Source organism: Dermacentor albipictus, chromosome 1 (genome assembly GCF_038994185.2).
Source record: "Dermacentor albipictus isolate Rhodes 1998 colony chromosome 1, USDA_Dalb.pri_finalv2, whole genome shotgun sequence".
Taxonomy (NCBI): Eukaryota; Metazoa; Arthropoda; class Arachnida; order Ixodida; family Ixodidae; genus Dermacentor; species Dermacentor albipictus.
Genome location: NC_091821.1, coordinates 28,218,560 through 28,240,373, shown reverse-complemented (window position 1 = coordinate 28,240,373; position 21,814 = coordinate 28,218,560). Strand labels below are relative to the sequence as shown.

Genomic DNA, 21,814 nt, shown 5'->3' with positions numbered 1-21,814 from the left:
GCAAAAGGCTAGGTGGCGCCAGCCGCCGCCCGTTAGAAGTGTAGCATAGGGTGTAGCCGCCCTTCCTAGAAACTCTATGTAGCCCATATAGTTTCCTACATATAATTCTTGTAGGAAACCACTGTAGGAAACTCTATGATGTAGCCGTCATCCATCTATCCATCCGATATGGCTTATGAATGGCTTATGATATGGCTCCACGTGTATGGCTCGAAATACGTAGAGTTTCCTACAAAAACTCTATGTCGAAATACGAACTACGGCATGGAGGAAGGAAACTGAGGAGAGGCCCTACTGGCCCTACTCCCTCCGCGCGCTAGGAGAAAAGTGTGGAGAAAATTACGTAGTAGGTTCTCCTTTGTTTTGGTGTTTTTTTTTTCTTTGCTGTAGTGGCCTTGCCTTTCGGGCCACAATGGCAGCTTTGTTTATTGTTCTGTGCGCTCACACGTGTTGCTTCGTACGTTTCGTACCGTGACAAAGGCGCCGTGCGAGCAGGTTTGCGATGGTCTCCGTGTTTTGTTGCGCTGCGTTATCTGAACCGTGCTCTACCGGATGATGCTGTGGCCAGGTGGGACAGGAGGAACTAAAGTTCGTGAAATGAACGCGCATGCAACGCTGTACGCAACGTACCGCGCCACGGCAATGGCTACGGACGAAGGAATATCCGCGGGAAATGTTGCCCTCTTGCGCGGAATCACGCTAACGTGCTAACGATTGTTTAGTATTGCTGCGGAGCGCGCGGGTGCGAGCAGCACGGTTGCGCGCAGCGCGGCGTGGTTTCGCGAGAAATGTAAACAAGAGAGGAGAGCTGGCCCGATAGGCGGAGCAACGCCAACTTCCGGCTGCACTTATGCCATCTTCGGCTGGTCGCTTCTGAGCGCTCTCGCGAGCGGCGTTGTTCGATGTACTCCATAAAGTGGCATGGAGTACTTCCAGTCAATGCCTCCTTTACTAGATGCCAGCCGCGTTGTCCGTAAACTCGGACGAGAGTAAACACGGTTCCTGGCCCTCTCCCTTTACTCTCCTCCGCGAAAAGGCAACGAGCGCCGCTTGTGGCGGACGTCTGCGTCACGTGCTGCGGCCTCGGAGATTACCATGGCGTCTGTTGCCATCTCGGAGGTCCGCATCCGCCGGAAGTTGAAAAGGCAACGAGCGCCGCCTCACAAAATTTATGCTGAACTAACTTCAACTAAGCGTGGCCTTTGCGATCGGCTCCGGCGGCACGCCGTTGCTGCGAATCGCGGAGGCCACGAACTAAGGGAACCGCCGCCGCAATGGGAAAGCGAGCAACGCGGCTGGCATCTAGTAAAGGAGGCATTGTTCCAGTTCAAGCTTATACCCTAGCCCTTTTATTGGCCGCTGTTAAGAACGGCCAGCTGCAGTGCAAAGTTTTGCCAACCCGTTGCGACTGTGGAGGCAACATCCCGGGAGCATCGCCGCCAACCTCTAGCCACGGCATGGCCAAGTAGACTCGTATCAATACGCGCATCCTCCACTCTCCGTCGCTCCAGCTAGGATGCGTTGTGACTGAAGGAGTTTTGACGAAGCAGGCTTTGTGCGCAACACGACAAAGCGGTCTTGGGGGAGCTGCCGCGGGAACGCCGACGGACACTCCTTCCCACGCACCGACCAGGACTCCAGACAACGCGCTACACGGAACGGCGCCCGAGTTCTACGAAGCCCCTCTGACGTCGGCTCCGGAACATCGCCCGTGTGTATGCGTGTGTAAACCGTGCCGCGGAGAGGCGGCTAGTTTGCGATGACTAAACGAACATTCGCATCACCTTGTATCGGGAGAGGACAGTGTGTTTAAAAACCGCTGTTGTGCGGCTGCTCAGGTCACTCTCTCTCAAGCAGTCATAACGACTGATGTACTTTCTCGAACAGTCATGTTAGACTGATATAAATACTGCAAATAAACCCATATTCTTCGTTCTCGATGAGAAGCAGTCCTTCCCTTCATCAACGTCCTCAGCGTGGATAGGTTGCACGACGGCATGGGCCAGCTACCTTCCAATTCATGCCCGACTCCAATCTTGACAACGGATCACGAGCGATGGGATTGAGCCCCCAATCCTGACACCGCTGGAAGCATCGCTTTTTTTGAAGCCATGCATGTCTCTTGGAGAGTTGAAAAGGTGGCGAGGCTTCCCAACGTATATGCAGCAAAAGTCTTATTCTTTGGTGTGCCAGGACAGGTTCGAAACTGTTTTCACAGGTACTGCTCAGGTGACACTGACCAGCAAGATTATTTTTTTTTTAAGCACTCACCGACATGAATATATTTGCCATTGCAATTTTCAATGCGTAGGAAACAGCACGGCCCCAAAGTCCTCAAAACAGCATAAATTTCTGAAGGTGCTTTTTGACCATTGCTCCCTTCAATATGCGAAGAGAGCAAGTTTATTGAGAGAAAAGGTGCAGTGATTGGCTTAGTTACTGTAGGTTGGCTCTAGGGTAGTTTAAGTGTTAGTGCCCCCTATTCTGGCAAATTGAGGATGTAGCTTTCTTTTGTCTGATGCACAAGAGCCCATCACAGGATTTCATGTGCTTGTTTGTAACACTCCTAGCAACTGCAGAGGTGGTATCACAGTGCGTGAGGTCAGTTTCTAGGTCAGTGCACAAAATTTGAATTTCTAATGCAAGGGAATGGTTTTAGTGGTAGCCTAGAAAGAAGATAAAGGTCACAGCAATATCAAACGACTCCATAGAGAGATGTGGGCTTTTGGCAAAAGGCGCATGCTGCTACCACACCATACAAGCGATATCATAAGAAGCCAACAAACGCCGACGCCAAGGACAACATAGGGGAAATTACTTGTGCTTAATAAATTAAATAAAGAAACGACAAATTAATGGAAATGAAAGTGGATGAAAAAACAACTTGCCACAGGTGGGGAACGATCCCACATCCTTGCACAATGCTTACGCATCCAAATCCTCCCAAACGCTGACTCGCAGTCAAGCATGGGGTGCCTTTGTGAAGGAGAGACGTGAGAGGTGAGGCAAGCTGTGCGAAATTCTTGATAAACCGCCGGAAATATGAGCTAAGGCCCAAAAAACTTCGCAGATCTTTCACCGTGTGTGGATGTTGGAAGTCGCGAACCGCTGCCATCTTTTCAGGGTCTGGTCGTACGCAGTCTTTGTCGACCAGGAAGCCTAGTATGAGGGCTTGACGCTCACCGAAATGACATTTCTTCGAGTTTAAAATAAGGCCAGCTAACTGGATACAGTCAAGAACGACAGAGAGGCACTGATTGTGCTCATGAAATGTCCGGCCGTAGATAATGACGTCTAAATAGCACATGCACACTTCTTATTTGAGTCCGCGGAGCAATTGGTATCCATAAATCGCTGGAATGTCGGTGGAGCGTTGCATAGACCAAAGGGCATAACATTAAACTCAGACCGTCAGGTGTCACAAAGGCTGTCTTCTTGTCCGAGGGGTGCCTTGAAATTTGCCGATATACTGACCGTAAATCAACAGAAGAGATACGACGCGGAATGGAGGCAGTCGACGGCGTTGTCTATTTGTGGTAGGGGGTACATGTCTTTCTTTGCGACGGTGTTTAGGCGGCGATAGTCCACGCAGAACCTCCATGAGTTGTCGTTTTCTTGACTAGGATCACAGCAGCAGCCCAGGGGCCACATGATTCCTGGATGAATCCTTTCCGTAAAATTTCTTTGACCTGCTCGGCGACGACTTCTCACTCTAAAGGCGAAACACGATAAGGCTTCACTTGCCCTGTATGGATGCGGTGTTGCATACGAGATACCGGTGGTGTATGGGACGCTCTTTGATCTTGAGCAAACTCAAACACCGTGGTACAGCGAGCGAGCACTCGTTGAAGCAGACACTGCTCACTAGAAAATAGCGACTTGTTAATCATGGGCTTAAAGTCAACTGAATTATCATGCCAGTGTAATTGGGGTTAGATTTTTTTTCCGGCAGTTTATATTTCGACCGTTCCAACGCTGACAATGGCTTGTTCGCCAAAACTTGCCAGTGCAAGTCCTAGCAGCAATGTTATGGATTGGGTTGAAACGTTCACTGTCCACTAACCAGACAACCATCAGTGGTGACAACGAGGGAGCGAGGGACTATCACATTTTTCTTCAGCGCATTGTTCTAATCGAGCTCCACAACAACAACCTGTATGAGAGCGAAGTGAAATCACCGTGGAGATGTCATGGGCTGGAAAGGACACACTTGCAATAGTGGCGACATTGTCCAAGCGTCCAAAATTGGGTCCAATCCTACACATTTTCAGCACTTCAAACGCCCGGCAGTGTTTCTTCAAATCAGACGAAGTACTAAAATCTTCCTTCGTTATAAGAAAATTAGATTCCCTTAAGCAGATGTTTTACCTTGTCTTCGTCTGTCATGGTGGCACTTACAATTGCACATAATTTCGAAACAGCTTCTATGTACATTGTAAGAGTTTCGCCGGGTAACTGAGCTCGTCGGGAAAGCGTCTGCTCAGCCTTCTTTTTCTTAGAGATCGGGTCCCCAAAGCACTTGGTGAATTCTACAAAATTATCCCAGTTTGTCGGAATGTTCTCGTGGTTTTCAAACCAGAGGAGTGCGGTTCCAGCACGAAAAAAAAAAACAAGCTTTCGAGCTGCTTCGTAGTGCTCCAGTGGTTGTGACGACTCTTTTGTAGTGTTTCACAGCCAGTCGTCGACCTCTTCGTTCGCCTTCCCCGAAAAGGTGGGTGGCTCTCGCAGCAGTGTCCTGTAGCCAGCTTGCCCTTCGCGATTGCTGTCTGGTTCGCCGCAGATGGGGTCGTCATTTCCTTCTCCAGAATCGGCCATGTCCGTTGCTTGTGCTCATAAACCGGCCAAGAGTGTACTCCATCGTATAGTTGGTAGAGCTGGGTAGTGCAGGATCGTTCAAGGTTTACTAAGCACCTCCACCAAAGATGTTACGAACTATGTTTATTGACAGGGTGAAATGAGGCCCAGGAGGAAGCCACAGGTAAGGCCCAGCCGGCGCAGAGTACCACCAAGCCAACGCACGCACACACTACTTTTTCTCTGCCTCAGTCATGCAGTGCTGCTACAATACCATGAATCGTAATGCACTATGCATGTTCACTGTTGAGTGCTTACAGTGTTTCTGCAATGCCAAACATTTAAGTGGAGAGTAGTAACAAGTGACAACATTCCCACCAATGTACAATGCAACTAATCAATTTTCCATTTGGGAAGAGCGTACCCTGAATTTGGTCCACCAACACATAATTTAGTGTGCAGAAACCACTGCTTCGAGTTCAAAGCAAGATTTCTGAAAATAAGGACGGGGTAGAATGAAGACACCAAAAACGCAACCAAACAGGCTTGCACATGCTTGCATCAGGTTTCAGTTGGATAGGCTGAGCCCTGGCTGCATGTATTTGCTATCAATGTAATGCTGCAATGTCCACACAGGCAGATTCCTCAAATGGTTCCCCACTTTGTGCTTTAGAATTTGTGTTCAATCTCTATTCAATTTGATTAGAAAATTCCAATTTTTCAACACCCCTACTTTTTACTTCATATGAGAAGTCACTGCCTATTTGAGCACAGGCATTCACTAGGTATCAAACTGTACACACTCGCCCATTTAAAATTTTTTTTTGCAAAAGCAAAAAGATATAGAAAGCATACTTACTCAAGCACAGGCCCGAAGAGGATCTACAGTATACTGTCAGACCAGTTCATAAGCCAAGGAGCATGCATTACAAAAGTGTCAATAGAAAGGACACGAAAGTTCGCCAACATTGATACTTTAATTTACAACTTCAAACACACATTGCTGCACCTGTGTACACCACTGGTGTGAGGGTCCCCAGACTGTCGTCATATCATACATTCTTACAGTATGTACTTCCTTTTGCAAGCATAATGTGCGCGCCCGGCTGTACTGAGACATTCATGCTGCTGATGATTACTCGGGTATTTTATAATTAGCATGTGGGAACAGTTGGGGGCATTGCTCTGCTAGAATGCTATCTGAGCCTACAGAGCACACAGACTACAATTGCGTCCTAGACACCCTGAAGGAGAAAACTCACTTTGTCTTTACTGCAACTTGACATATCTTCCAAGAAAATAGTAGGCAAGCTTCATATCCTATGCTGCACTCTGGATACACACACAAAAAATATCTTTTTTTTTTTTCATACATCAATGCCAATACATGTGTGCTCACTATGCAAGCATAACCGGTACATTAATGACATGCAAGTTTACATAGCAAGAAGAGAAGCAATCTCTTTAAACTTTGCCCTGCTTGTATAAAGTAAGGCAAATAAACTGTGCAACAATGAAATAAATACCCTTCAACCAAGCATAGGGCTAGATGCTCATTCAAAACCAAACATTTCAAATAAGCACTTCCACTTGCTCAAAAAGAGGATAAAATAATGGCTTCCCCACCACCAGTGCTGAATGTGAACACCAGTTGAGGAACCTGAATCCTCTTTGCTCTTACCTGCAAATAAGCTTCGGTATCAAATTTTGAAAATCAAAAGCCATTTGTACCTACAAAATACACAAAAAAAGTCAACACGGTACTGCAAAAAGCAGTTTTAAATTGCCAAGTCACTATGTGAGGGCATATTGGGGCACACATACTGGGATTCACGCAGCTTTGCAATTTTGCATGGAGCCTTTCCTTAAGAATGCGCCTTGCCAAATAAATACCTTCTCTTCAAACATAACCACAAAAGTCAGCACAAGAAAAACATGGCTGAACTGCCTCAGGGAAGGGGGGGGGGGGAACTGGTGAAATGAGGACACACAGGTAGGTAACATGAAGGACCATGGCTAAATGAAGCAACCATAGCAGATGGCATGGTGCTCGTTATGGGCAGCCCATCAGCCAGTGACAGGCTGGGGGGAATACACTGTACCCACATGTCTCTGTATACTGGTCAGGCAGACTGAGTGAGCACATAAAAAAATACAAGTGGCACAAAGAAAGAGCAATTCACAGTGACCAAGGAATCAATCACAGGAAATTACATTACAAAACTTACACAGTCCAAACAAACGTGAGGCAGAGTCGGGACTAGCAGGGCACTGGATTTTCGCCTAACCTCTGGTGACGTAGACAGGGACGTCCCTGCCAAGGGATCACAGGCGGTTGGCTGCCCTATGCGCCACGCTGCTGCTTGGAATGCTTCTCTTTCGGTCCTCCCCCACATTTTCACCTTGTGCCACCGACCCTCCTCCCATGGCCTGCCTTTGGACCACATCTCAGCTTCACCGGGCCCTTTCTCACAGTGCTCTCTGTTCTAATCAGTCTCTTGGGCTGGTTGTCCTCCACAGAACACAAGGATGGAAAACTCAGTAGGGCCACTGTGAAGATGAAACCTGCGGCCGGTCGGGGATTCTGGGAGGGACTGATGGAACAGGGCGCCTGTTTTTGCAAAGTAAAACAAACAGTAATAGTGTGAAACATTAAATGTTGTGCACAAACAAAAGGGAACAGCATAAACTAAAGATAACTGGGAACAAAAAGAAACACCTAGCTTTGCTGTACAAGAAATCTCTTGGAAAACAAACACAGTAAAGCTTCAACTTTTCTGTTTGGTGTCAGTGTATAATTACAATGCCATAAAACAAAGGAAAACAGACCAAAGTGATATGCCTCTCAGTCAGAGAGCAGTGCTTCACAAATCAATGTGTAATGGTTTTTTGAAAAGCTATAGAAAGCAAAAAGTTGTACACTTAAAATAAAGCAAAGCTTCTTGGATTTCGAACAGCTGGAATGCAGTAACCATATAAGGTGGCAGGAGCAACAAGCACAAGCGAAATAGCTTAAACTCTTCCTGGCTTAATGGGAAGGACTAATAGCTCAACAAGAAAATGCAGAAGAGCTGCAAGTCTACCATGAATACACTGCATAAACTGACCCAATCCTGTCTCTTGGCTTCACAAAATACGCCAAGCCACACTATGCACACTGAATATTTTCAATATGTGTAGTGAACTTTCTGCCAGTAAAACATGCAGAAATAGTGCTTGGTGAGGTACAGACTACTTAAGCGGTTATTAGTCAGCAACCACAGTGAATACACAATGTTTCTCCCACTAAACACCAAAGCCAAAATGCAGCCTTCCATACAAGTGGTTGCAAATGTAGCATGTTAAGAAAGCTGCTAGCTATGCTATTAGGCTCAGTTGCAGTTTCCTCATGCATGCAGACCAGGTGTAATACAGCAGGAATAAAGCTCCGATACGCGGGGGTGGATGCAAGAGCAAAAATAAGGCTTGTATTAAGAACTAAGAAAGTGGCAAAACGGTGGGCTAGTTCACAGTGACACAGGACTGCTGGAGAAGTATGGGAGAAAACTACGGTAGCATGGCTACAGTGTATAACAGAACCGATTCACTATGCTAGGCCCTTTTGCTTGTTTCATTTCTCATGCTTCTTATAGCATTACGTACCAGGCCATCAGGTTTCTTTTTTTTTCCCTTCATTTTTTTCCCTGCAGTTACAACCCTTCACTAATGTCTGCTAATTAATGAGATAGTGTGTAGTTACTATTTGCTGTTGACACAAGTACTAGACAATGCTGCAGAACAGCCTACATATTTAAACAGTGGTTTACACAAGCAGAAGTTTGGCAGATGCAGTTAGCAGTAATCACACTAATTACCATACTTTCACTCAAAACCATTCACCAAGGGCCAATAATGTTTTAAAATATCAACACCATTTCCCAAGGTAAAAGTCTACTATGGCTGAACCCACAAAAGACTGCATAACACTCAAAACTACATATGCTTGCCTAGCAACTGCACCAACACAAACAAAACAAAATTTGAAAATATCTAAATACCAACATTGTAACTTTTGTTGCATATTACTGAAATAATGGATATGTAATAAATTTTCTTTTCTACAGTAACAGTGCAACAAATTGCCATATTAATCTTTTTTTCCTGATGTCCACACAAACTTTCACATTTAGCTTGTGCAAACAAGCTTCCAAGTTTCTATGGCCACTGTCACATACAGTCACTAGCACATACAGTACACGTCTAGTACTGTTACATGTCACACATGGTTACAATTTGCAATGACAGACGTGGAATTTTACAGTTAATGGGCATACCTTTAAATTATGACTTGCACTTATGAGCAAATCCTGGCTAATAAGAACTACAAGCAGGTACACACAAAAGGTTGATCCCACAATGCACACAGGGGTTGCACATATAGCAATGCAGCCAGAAGTTCCAGCTTTTTCTTTGTCCTTAGAGGCAGATTAAGCTTCTCCTACCACACAACTCCTAGAAGATGCAAGCCAGAAAAAATATGGTCGTCAGCAAGCATGCACTCCCCACCTCTCACCAACAGCAAAAGGTCAAACTCAGGTTTAGGGCAACTTCACAACAATTACAAAGCAGTGTTTCCGGACAGTGATGGATGATTGTCTGCCTGAAACGCGACTTGCCAAGCAACGTTCCTTCGTCAAATGAATGGCCACATGAAGAGACGTCTATTGTGGTAATAAAACCTGACAAAACTCACTTTTTTGTGCACCTGCACTAAAAAAATAAAAAGCAACACGTCTTACTGCCAATACAAAGAGCAGAAACTATTTGAGCAGAATTTAAGCACAAAGGAGCTCAGGGCACAAGGGCGGAATGCAACAAAGAAGTCAGTAAGAAATATGAGCAGAAGTGACGCTAAACGGAAAATAAAGAAATGTAGATGAGACCACTGGCACTAAGTAAGACTCAGAATGTCAACGTGCCACACTTCCTTTTAGCTATGAAAAGCAAATCTTGTTGCATGCATGCTACACACACATCCCAAGGAAGTGGGCAGCCCAAAGAAATTGTGTTTTTACGGCCCAGAACAGGACAGCACAGTAGCAATGCAACAGTTTTTCAGCAACAGCAATTTGTCATCAGCTCTAGGAGCGGTATTCATTCGAGACCCATTGACGATCTTAGTAACTTATGCACCTGCCATGTTTGACTTATCAGTGGTTTATGGTCAACACTAAAACGCCAAGCATAATTCAAGCTTGTCTCAGCGCATAAATACCTGCTAAGGTGTGTTGCCAGGTGAACAGCAGCATGTCGAGACATATGAAGAAGGAGCATTGCATTTGACATGAATGGCAACCTGCTAGCGGCAGCTATGTTTCTTCAACGACAAACTTTCAAACAAGAAACAATGTTGCAGAAACAACAATGCTTCTGGAGCAGGAAGCTTAACACTTCAAGCACTGAAGCAGTAGTGGCTGAATGCCACCCCAGCAGTTTTGGCTCTGAGAATGAGGCACTAATGAACTCATTCCACACACAGACATCCAAACCCTTGCATATTTTAGCACACACTAAAATTCTCCCAATATCTCCCAGTATCATGCAATGCCTCAGAATGCACGTCAAGCATGACAAGTAACAGTTCTCTTTTCATTACCGGCAAAGATGAAAGCATACTCATATGTATGTGAACATGCATTGTGTATGAACTTAAGTATGTGAGTATGCATGAAAACATACTTGTACATACATTAGTAAAACATGCATAGGTGTACAAGCATAAATGTGCTTCATGCACAACAGAAACCAGAACTCAAATAGTACGAACCCTTTGCTAAGAGTTCTAGCCATTTACAAACCAAAGAGATAGCAAAAGAAAGAGCTAAACAAGCCAACACGCAGAAGCCCTGTTCAATGTTTTGCAAACATTCATTTAATGACTGCAAATAATATTCCCTCCTTCACAACCAGTTTATTACCCCTTATCAGTGTGCCAAAGAGCCTAACAACAAGACTGCAGATAGGGTGGCTGTACTTGGAAGACAGCTATTTTTCTCCAAAGAGCGAGCACAGGGGGTATTCGAAACAGTGCAGTTCAACCACAAGAACTGCTTCAAAATATCCGACAATGCACGAACAGAGTAAACTTTAGAAATTAAAGCACAAGTACCGAGACAATGTTGGATTGCTGTTAAGTCTGCACACCTTTCAAGCCTATGGGCACAGAGCTGCCCCACTCAGCACTTGCAGTGAAATAAAAGCAGCAAGAGCTATGCGAAACATACAGAGAAGTAACTGTGGGATACATGCATCAGGAAAAACCACAGGAGAGTTGCCACCTAGCACATCATGCATAAAATTACATAGCAACATCTGTTCCAGGTCTTTGATAATGTAGTGCCCAAATCTATAGGCTAGACAGCTTTTCTATTAAATGATTAGGGATTACTGCTTTATACTAGACTAAATATTACCTAAATTTATGCAAGTGAAAGGTACAAATTATTATTAAAATTATGACACCGGGAAAGTACCAACGAGTGACAGGCTACAACTACTAGCAAACAGCTGCTATCACCTAGACATTAAAAGTATAAGAGCAATAAGAGCAATCTCAAGTGAACAAGCAGGCACCAGTGAATTACCAGCAAAGCAGCATTATAACACTGTGTTTTGCTTTTAAATAGCTCCATTTCCCATTAGAATGGACCTATAATTTGCTGCCAGCCTTAGTAAAGCAATAATTGACAAAAGGCTTTGCAAAATCTGTTAATGTCACTTCCTCAGCATAAGCATAATATTATTATGGACTGACAAGATCTTTGATGCCCTTATATGCATTTTACCATCAAATATCTAAATCTTATGTTGCTTTGTATCTATTTTCATGGTGAGAATTTGTGCACCTTCCCTGCATGCCAGAAATGTTCTGGTTGTCTCCATGTTTAAGTGAGATTGCAGACAGGACATCAATCAAATTAAAACTCCAGTGATAGCTTAGAATGCACATGGAACTTAAACATTATTAATTAAAAGAAATTGGAAATATCAATACTAATAAGAGCCCCTTTCCCATATGTCAGCAAAACCAAGAAGGTCTGCTAAAGCTAATGTATTAACATGGCATTGTCAAAGCAAGACAAAGTGGAAAGCTCCCGCACAAAGCTTGGCCATTTGAACTTTCTGCTGCTGCCAGTCTGCCTTGAGCACCTACATTAAATACCAATTGATGTATTCATTTAGTGTGCAAGACTAACGTTGATTCCAGATACAGAACAAGGATTTTTCAACTGAAAGACGTATTCCAATGCTGCAAGGCAGACCCACCATGCTTAGACAACTTAAAAACAGACCTTGGCTTCCAAAAATATCCTAGTGCATTACACGGACGTCGAGTTCTGCAGCCTCACACCTATAGTTGCGATCACAACTAGCAACACAAGCGCTACCACAGGAAAGCTGTACCCGCTCTGCCTTGGGGTGACTACCACATTACATGCACAATGGCGAGGACAGGTAGGATGAGGACAAGTAGGGAAAAGGGCCTTGTTTCTCCCATGCTTCATGCATTGTTCTGTTGTTCCCTCAGACCTTCATGAATAACTGATCTGGTCACTGTCCCTACATGTTATGTGTGCAACATTTGCAACATTTAAGAACAAGACTTGACAACAGCTTCAGTCAGATCCAAACAAAGCACTTCAAGAAATAGTTTGTGTTTGCCCGTGCTGTTAGCCTCACAACACACATGGAGGGATATATACTTAAACAAAATGCCACAATCCATAAAAACAGCTCTTCAACAAGCCATTTTTGCAATGTAACATCGCACCAAACTGTCAAAACAAGAGCACAGCACAGCCTACACTGGCATGTTATAGCACACCTGTCAAAATATGACGCAAACTTGTGCTTCACGGTATTACAAAGCAAACCAAGTCTCGTAATCAAAGTCTTGCACAATCATCATGACTTGGTTTATTGTTTACAACAGCTCACAACATTCATATGATATATTTCTGCAGGGGAGTGGTTCATTGCAGGTTTAGGCACTCACAAACCGAAAAATTCTGTGTATAAAATGAACAGCCCCAAAAAACACAGTGCATCCTGATATGCATTAAGAATTTCAGTGAACATAAAGTTAAAAATATGCTATGTGTAACACCAAGAGGAATGTATAAAATAGACAAATTTTCACAACTCGGAACTTGATACAGCACACTGACACACCTGATTGTAACTCGGGTACAGTAATTTATGCATTATATCAAACATGCAAAGGTTTTCAAGCGATATTCACATACTATAAATCCCTTAATATGAACTGGACATTGGATATATCGAACTCCGAGTGCCTACAACCTGTGCCATAAAAGCAAGACCAGTACCTTTCTTTTTCCCGTGAGTTTTTCGAGTATGTTTGTCAGCATGTTTGCACATGAGCAGGTAGGGTGCAATATGATGCATAACCTGATAGAGAGCTAGATCCTGTTGTTTTGTTGTGTTACTTACACAGGCTGCTACGATAGTTAGGTCACCATGGGGCGTTTCAGCACTGTCACACAGCTGTTTTACCCAAGTATAATGAACTCATCATACATGGGTTTGCACATATAAAATTGTGTGCATGTCTTCTTTCAGTAATCATAGGTTATTCAAACAAAGATATATGGCATACAGGAGTTTGGTTCAATGAGAGTTGACCACAATTAAATAATGAAAGCCACTGATGCAGCCATTTGCCTTTACACAAGCAGCAAAGGCGTGTGAATAATGAAAGGAAAAAGTGATACAGTGCTGCTAGTATCTCTAACATAAAATGAAGATATAAATCAGGAAAAATTTGATGTGCGACAGAATAAATATGCACTTTTTTTAAAGAAAGACAATGTTGGAGAAATGCTGACTTAATACTAGTGTTCTTGAAGAGATCCAACTGAGCTTACATAGAAGGTACTACTGTCCAACATTACAACAATAAGGAAGCAGTGACCACTTGGGTGGGCAGCTCCATATGATGAAGTTTGGCAGTGAAACAGGAAAGAACACACACATACATGATGTGCACATTCAAGCACCAATTGTGCGCTAGGCTATTCAATTCAAGCTTGACAATCCCTGCTGCTTGCCTGGCTCCATTTTTTTCAGTCATCAGAGACTACATATAATTCTTTCTTCTTTCCTTTCATTGCACACAACTATTAGTAAACGAGTATTCAGTGTAAGTAAAGGTGGGAAATAAAACTGCAAACTGCACAATCATGGTTGTGTCATGTTCCATGGCATCACTTTAGCCAATACAGGCAGACAAGTAGCAGGGATATGTCATGTTGACTGCAAATGCCTTGCAGACAGCAATTTGCACTGAAATGTGACCTATGCGATTATATGTGTATTCTCGCTCGTTTCGTCGACATGTTGTATTAAAAATGATGTTGCAGCTAGCAAGCCACCAAGTTTTTTTTATTTTTACTTCTTTCTTTCTTTTTTTAAGCAAGGCCTTTTACTCGCATAAAAACAATTTATTATCTCAGCAGCCACTTGAAGCCTACTGTATTTTTTTTTTACTTATGTTATGTAAATATCACTCATTAGTTTTCAATTGTTCACTTTAGAGCCACAACATCAATACATTTTTATTGTGCATTTGAAAACACAAGTTTCAGCTGTTTTTGGCTTGCTACCTACTGTGTAGCCTTTTTCCCAGTAAGGAGAGAAGCATTTATTAAAAGGAAATTCAAAAAGGCAACCCTTGTGGTACTTCCAGTGAGCTGCCCATTTTAAGTTGCTTTCCTTTAGATGTGGCCTTTGCTGGGCTACAGAACCCACATAAGAAAAACAAAAAAAAATTGCACAAAAGCCCAATGCAGCCTCCCACTTTCATGTCACAGTAGTGCTGGGGCTGTATTCTCAATTGGTAACTTTCGCACATACTTTCGTTTTAGTATGATACACCTCACTAGAGCTATGGGCATTCTACCCTGTGGCTTAGCCAATCGAAATACACTGACAGCGATATCCTCGTAAGCTGAGCTCCATGGTTGACTAAGCAGTTGCATAAATTTGGCAGTGTTCCTTCATGGTTTGGCTACATTAAGTTCCTTTTAGCGATGCATTCCACAGCTTGCAATAGCAATAAGCGATTTGCAATTAGTCCATGCCCTTGATTTGAAACATAAGCTGAACACAAACATTAACACAAATGTACTGGTCTGCTCGAACAGGCAATGTGTTGAATTTATGGGCAAGCCTGTATACTTCATGGGGATAATTGCTGGCAGCCAGTTTGAGGGAAGCACTGCTATGGAGTGGAAGCAGCTGGTCATGCTGGCTCTAAAAATTCAGCAGGCTTACTTTTAAAGGGGGAAAGGGGTACACAGAAGGCACCACAACTGAACAGCTGAAACAGAAGGTCTTCAAATGTGCTTTAAACATCTAGTATATACGGCAACCATAAAGTTTGTTCCTGAACTGAAGAGCAGCACAGCTATCAGCGCACATCACCATGAACGTGCAATGTTATTTTTTCACTCACTGCATGAACAGTTTCACACCATAACATAGCTTGGTTTAGTATTTTGTGGAAGGTTGTAATCTTAAACTTTTGCTCATTCATTTTTCAGATGCATTAGACAGAAATATGTGCACGTTATGCGTTACAAGATGACGGGAGCATGCCATCCGAATAAAACTTAACACCAGCTGCCATGCACATGCTTCAGAGCTCCAGAAGGCACTGTGCAATGCAAGAAATGTGCAAGGAATGGTGCTAAGACATTTAAACACAGCTTAAATCTCAGGCCAGCATGGCAGAATGAGATTGGTTATGCAATGTTGCTGCATTTTGGTGGTATACCAGTGCACAAAACAAGGTGGGACAAAGACAAGCGCTGAACTTCCACTAATATTTTTAAAAAGAATGAAAATTTTGCACAATTAAGCATAAAACCAAAGCTTATCACAATCGATATAGTGTTGCTGCACCCATCAAAGGACCACAAGCCTTTGGAAGAAGTGTTCCAAGTTAAGAAATGTCACAGCACTGACCAAAGCCTATATGATAAATATTTTACTCTGGCAATTCTTGATCTCAAGAAATGCACCATAATCTTGAAAGGAAGCAACAAAAATAAATGAGCTACCACTGTAATACCAGCCTGCATATAGCCAGTGCCTCAAGTAACCACAACCTGTGCTTGTTAACATATTAGTAGTAGCACTCCCTCCTGGCTACAAGATGAGTCCAATTAAAGGCCACAATTCTGAACAGGCAAGCTCTACTCAATTTCACCTAGGGCCTGGCTGAAGTAGAAGCATGACAAGAAATGCAGATGCCCAACAAGAGTGACAAAGCACTAATTTTCCTCTATCCAATGGTAGATTTCTGCCAAAGCCTTGAAATTAACTTTTGGCAACAAACAACTGCCTGCCAGCTGCAGCTACTAGATGCAATGGCGCAAACAGCACTGCAGGTAAACATCATAGCAGAATGTCCTCCTGTTGGAAAGTGCATAGGCTGCCTGCCTCAAATATTACTTGAACTTCAGCCAGACTTGTAAGCTGACGCACAAGGCATACTATGGCAGTATCTTATTTTTTACACACCCTCTCCCAAGCAGAGTGAATGACTTTCCAGGAGAAAAAAGGCAAAGCTACATTTCTGCACTTCCTTCGCAATTCTGAGATCCTCAAATTGCCCTCCCAGATAAGCCATGCAGCCTTCTGCGTTTTTCTGCTGCCCTTGCTGGTGTACTCGCAATGCTTCCCTCCTCCGGAACAGTGTCAATCTAGACAATGGCAAGTAAGCAAGGTGGAAACACTGAGCCCTGTGGAGCCATGCCTTGCAGGTCAACAAGAAATGCTGTGCATGAGAGAGAATGGGGTGTTGTCAAGAGGATGAGGAAGAGGAAGGGTGGTGGGCATGGTGGCTGCTGGCCACCCTCGAGCACAGGGAGCAGCAGGTGCAGCAGCCGGGGCAGCGCCCCACTGTAGACAGGTTGCCATGGCCCAAGGTGCGGGAAGAAGTGCTGCAGAGCGGGCAGCCCAGGACAAAGCAGTTGGAGCCACAGAAGCGAACGGCTCCCGCTGCACCCTGCCCGCTGGGGCTCTTCACTTGCTCATGGGCATGCCGAATGCGTCCAGCATTATGTCCGCGGCCCCCTGAGCGACGCGTGGCGGCACGCTCGGCAATGAGCCACGCCTGCCACATGTGTAAACCAGTCCACAGGGGAGTGGACAAACAGAAAGGGGGACAAAAGCAAACGGCACACAGGAACCCCAGATTATGAGGGAAAGAGTCATCGAAAAAAAAGTGAAAGGGAAGAGTGGGTTATATAAAGCAAGTGCAAATTTTGTTACAGCATCAACAAAGCAAGAAAGAAAGGAGCCAAATTTAAGTGGTGAGGGGGCAGGAAAGGAAAGAGGTCAGGAAGAAAAGGAGCAAAGAAAAGAACAGTTAGCGTTGCAGAGGGCAACAACCAGCAATACACACAGCAGTCACAAAACACAAAAGTTTTTGCACATACTTTAATAAAAAGTATGGCACTTGTCATTCATTGCACTAATGCTGTAAAGGGTGCAACTCGTGTGAGGGCACTGAATTATCAACCTTTCATAGAAAATTCACACACAGTACTTTCAGTACACACAGTACACGGTACACATATACTTTCAGCGCTAGTTATGAAATGCAGCCATAGGCTTCAGTATGAGAGATAGTGTTCCTCACTCTCACATTAGCTCGTGCTTTAAAACCCTTTAAAAGACCCCTCACCAGGTCTGGCCATTTTGAGCGGACAAACGCAGCGCATACAATGCACACTAACGATCGTGTCTGCCAAGTATTACATCGCTACATGCCGCGGAAAGAGCTGAAATTTCAAACCGAACGCCATTTGCCCTTCTCCTCACGGGCTCGGTGCTCCAAGCCGGAGGGTGACGTATACCTGCTAGTGCGCCTACGTACCCGTGTCTGTGCTGCGACGTCACTCATAGTGACATGTGACTTCGAGAATTATTCAAGGCAACATCTGTTATTTGTATAATCTGTTGGTTCAGTAAACAACTTAATGTTTAGAGAAATAATAAAATACACGCACTGAATGTCTGAAGTGTTTTTGTTTTACTTTGCACCGTAGCAAGAGAGATGTACAGTTAAAACACAATATAACCAAGTAGGTAAAATAGGCAATTGGCTTCGTTATATAGAAATGCCATTGTATTGAAATTCGACCTTTTAAAGTCCAACGCCTATCTATTTTCCTTACGGAAAGGGGCCACAGAATTGTCCTAATTATCGGGCACTTGAAAAAAGCAAATTTGAATGAGAACACAATTTATTTCAATGAATTTGTGAGTCGGCGACGAATGATACAGTTAATCTTGTCCAAGTTCATATGGTCCCTCCGTTTGCCTCCTTGTACTATGTAGCTAGGGTGATTGACAGGGTGTTTCTGCTAACTTTAGCCAGAGTTTAAAAATATGCCGATGCACTCCAAGATAACGCGACCAAATGCATGTTGCTCCCTTTTGTATGTAGTGTGTCAAAGTATTATTGTATTTTGCTTAATTAGATAATTAGTCAACATAATTAACCAACTTCAGAAGCAACAAAGCTAGAAAAAAAGTTCTAATTAGAAAGTTGCAGTGCAGTTTGTAAAACGTCTCAATAAACAGTTTCTGTCTTTCTATCTATTAAGCATTAGTGTTTTTCAGCTTACTGAGAATGCCCACTAAATACAAAAGAAACACCAGGTGACATGCCCGCTTACGCGTCGTGATTGCACTGCTCCCAAGCATTCCACGCACAAATGAACATAGCATTTAGACGGATGTGCTGCTGCTGCGTCTGCTTATCACTATCATGAACCACTGCGAGGGAAGCACATTGTTGGCGCAAATTGCGCAGACAACGCCTTCGTCACTGCTCTGTCGCCTTTTAAGCAGCAGCATGCCCTGCTAGATGCATTTGTATGCGGACAGTTTGGAAGCGCTGCAATCACAGCGCGCAAGCGGGTATGTCACGTGGTATTTTTTTGTATTTCATAGGCATCGGCAGTAAGCTAAAGAACACCAATACTGAACAGACAGAAAGTGAGAAGATGCCTAATCGGATGTTTCGCGAAGTGCTCTACAACTTTTCAATTGGAATTTTTTGCCTAACTTCGTTGCTGCTGAAGTTGATTATTCTTGACTAATTATCTAACTAAGCAATATAAAAAAAATAGGGTGACACACTACCAAATGCAATAGCACGTATAAACGGCCACATGGCATATATGCAGTCATCTTTTTTTCCTAATGCAATAGCGTTGTGGAATTCCCTCCCAGAACACAGTGGCATACACCGAACGCGAAGAATTCCGGGAAAAACTAAGAATGCACTATGCAGCCTCAGACGAGCACTGTTCCCTACACTAACACATCTTAATAAATATTTGCCTGCACCGATATTTCTTTTTGTCTACTGTTTACCTTTATATTTTCAATGTATTATCAATTGTATTTTTTACTTCACTGACTGCATTTCTGCTGTATATTTTGCATTTTTGTTCGAATCATTGAAGTTCACATGTCTTTATGTCCCCCCTTTTGTAATGCCTTCAGGCCTTCAAGGAGAAATGAAATGAAATACGGACACCTTGGCATACAGCTGAACCTCAATATAACAAATTATAAAATATAAATTGAAGTAAATCAAAAATGTTGCTTGCTGATACTGGTGTGCAGTCAAACCTCGATACAACGAAGTTGTACTTCCAGTGAAAAATGTCTGTTAAATCACTTATTTCGTTAATTCGAAGTTTTAAATTTTCAACAGAAAAAGAACTTAACAAATTTTAACAACATTTCTGATGGATAGGATCTTGTCAGTAGGCACTTAAAAACAAATCGCAACAAGGTCAGGCCATAATAGTGTGGTTACAAGTGCCAGCGCAAGCAGTGTAGATCGTGCAGAGAGCAATGCATTGGCATGGCTCACAGCATCCAAGATTTGTGTGTGTTGCATCGTGCGGCATCGTAAATCTTGGACACCATGGCTAACTACACCTAGTGCTGGCAGCTGTCATCAAATAGCGCCCACAAATTAAATACAAAAGTGCAAAATAATATGGATATTCTTCCCGAGAAAATAAAATGTTGCAGTTTTGCCAGAAAGGTGGAGCACTGATGGAAGTAGCAAAGAGACAACTACACAAAGTAAGGTTTATAGTTCTATCTGTGTCATGCACACCCGGGCAAACTTGAACATATCCTACTCCAGGATTTAAAAAACTCGCTGTCACAGTGTGAGCAAACACTCTACACAGCGCCTCGGAAAAGGAGTCTGGCGGTCCCATTCGACCAACTTCCCAATATGTGGGTGTCCTTTCCAAGCATCTGGAGATCCTGTAGTGGCCGAGAACCAGGCCAGGAGAGCACTTGTACCTATTTTACTGGTAGTGTAATGAAGAAGAAGAGCACAAGGACAAGGCCAGCCAGATCGTCAGTTCCATGCCTGCAGTGGAACCAGCGGGCCAGCCGGATCGCCAGTGCTTAGCACGAGCATGAGCCGTTTGGGCAACCAGCTGTTCCTGCTCTGCGTGACCTTCCTTCTCGATTACGTACAGAAGCTACCAACTGAACTGTTCAAACACTCCATTACAATTGGTGGAAGGTGCGGGGTATTCAAGAACATCTACACCCTGGAACTCTGGTCTCGGACTCTGCCTCCCGTCATGCCTGCCTCTCCCCAGCCAACGTCGCCGCCACCCTCCGTTGCCTGCTCTGGCACTGTACTGCAACACCATCCAGCGGTTTTCAGCGGTGCGGATGAGCAGGACGTCAATGACTGGTTGTCTACATACGAACGGGCGAGCTTGCACAATCGATGGGACGATACCGCCAAGTTAAATGCCGTCATCTTCTACCTTGCGGGAGTGGCTCACCTGTGGTTTAAAAATCACGAAGCCGACTTTCAGTCCTGGTCCGCGTTCAAGGCCAGTTTCGCAAAAGTTTTCGGTCGCCCCGCCGTCCACAAGTTGCGCGCCGAGCAGCGGTTACGAGAGCGAGCGCAACAACCCGGTGAAACATTCACCTGTTACATCGAAGAAGTTCTCGACCTGTGCAAACGCGTGGATGCTTCTATGTCCGAAAATGAGAAATTGAAGCACATTTTAAAGGGCATCGCCGATGACATTTTTCAAATGTTGATCGCCAAGAGTCCGCACACCGTAGCAGAGCTCATAAACTTGTGCCAAAGCTACGACGAGTTGAGAAGGCAGCGCGATTTGACCAGGCGCCCCTCAGTGGCCGACGAGGCCCTCTCTTCCATGACCATCCTCCCTGATCGCTCCCCCCTGCTCACACAAATCCAAGCTTTCGTGCGGGAGGAAATTGCACATCAGCTCTCTCTAATGCCCTTTGCTGAGCTACCCCAACAGCAGTTGCTGCCGTCACAGCCTCCTACACAGCTCGCCCCTACGCTCCGGCAGGTTATTGAAGAGCAAGTTGCTGAGGCCCTACCTATGCAGCATCAGCAGTACCCTGTCGTCGCGCCACTTACTTACGCATCCGTCGCCGCACACTCCAGTTGCTGAGGCTCTACCAATGCAGCATCAGCTGTACCCTGGCGCCGCGCCACCTACTTATGCATCCGTCGCCGCGCAGCCTCCTCGTCAACCACTCGTTGCGCTACATCCACGGCCGCTACCACCCGTTCGTCATCCCGTTCATCGACCTGCCCCTGCGTTTGCTAATCCTTGGCACACACAAGACAACAGTCCCATATGTTATGCCTGCGGTATTCCCGGCCATGTTGCACGACTCTGCCGCCGCCGCATGCTGCACTCTGATGGGTTGGTGCAGTTGCTTCCCTACGCCGACGTGCAACCTTTCCAAGACACTTATCTTAGTCGGCAGTCGAACAGGCCACCAGCCGAGCGCCCGGTCCTTCCACGTCGTTCGCCTTCCCCACATCGCCGCGCGTTATCCCCCTTGCGTCGGCGCCCTTCACCCACGCAAGAGGAAAATTAAGCGCCGTAGTTCAGGAGGCAAGAAC

At 44.5% G+C, this 21,814-nt stretch overlaps 1 protein-coding gene across 7 annotated transcripts in view; it reads right to left on the bottom strand.

Annotated features, from left to right (window-relative positions):
- Nucleotides 1-6,990: 6,990 nt before the first annotated feature.
- The window catches only part of shi (dynamin-1 shibire), a 110,556-nt gene continuing 95,732 nt past the window's right edge, over nt 6,991-21,814 (bottom strand). For all 7 annotated transcript variants that reach the window (XM_070539769.1, XM_065437190.2, XM_065437191.2 and 4 more), the window contains one exon: nt 6,991-7,405. In XM_070539769.1, the coding sequence (XP_070395870.1) occupies nt 7,333-7,405 (73 nt within the window). In that variant the 3' untranslated portion in view covers nt 6,991-7,332. The remainder of the gene's footprint in view (nt 7,406-21,814) is intronic.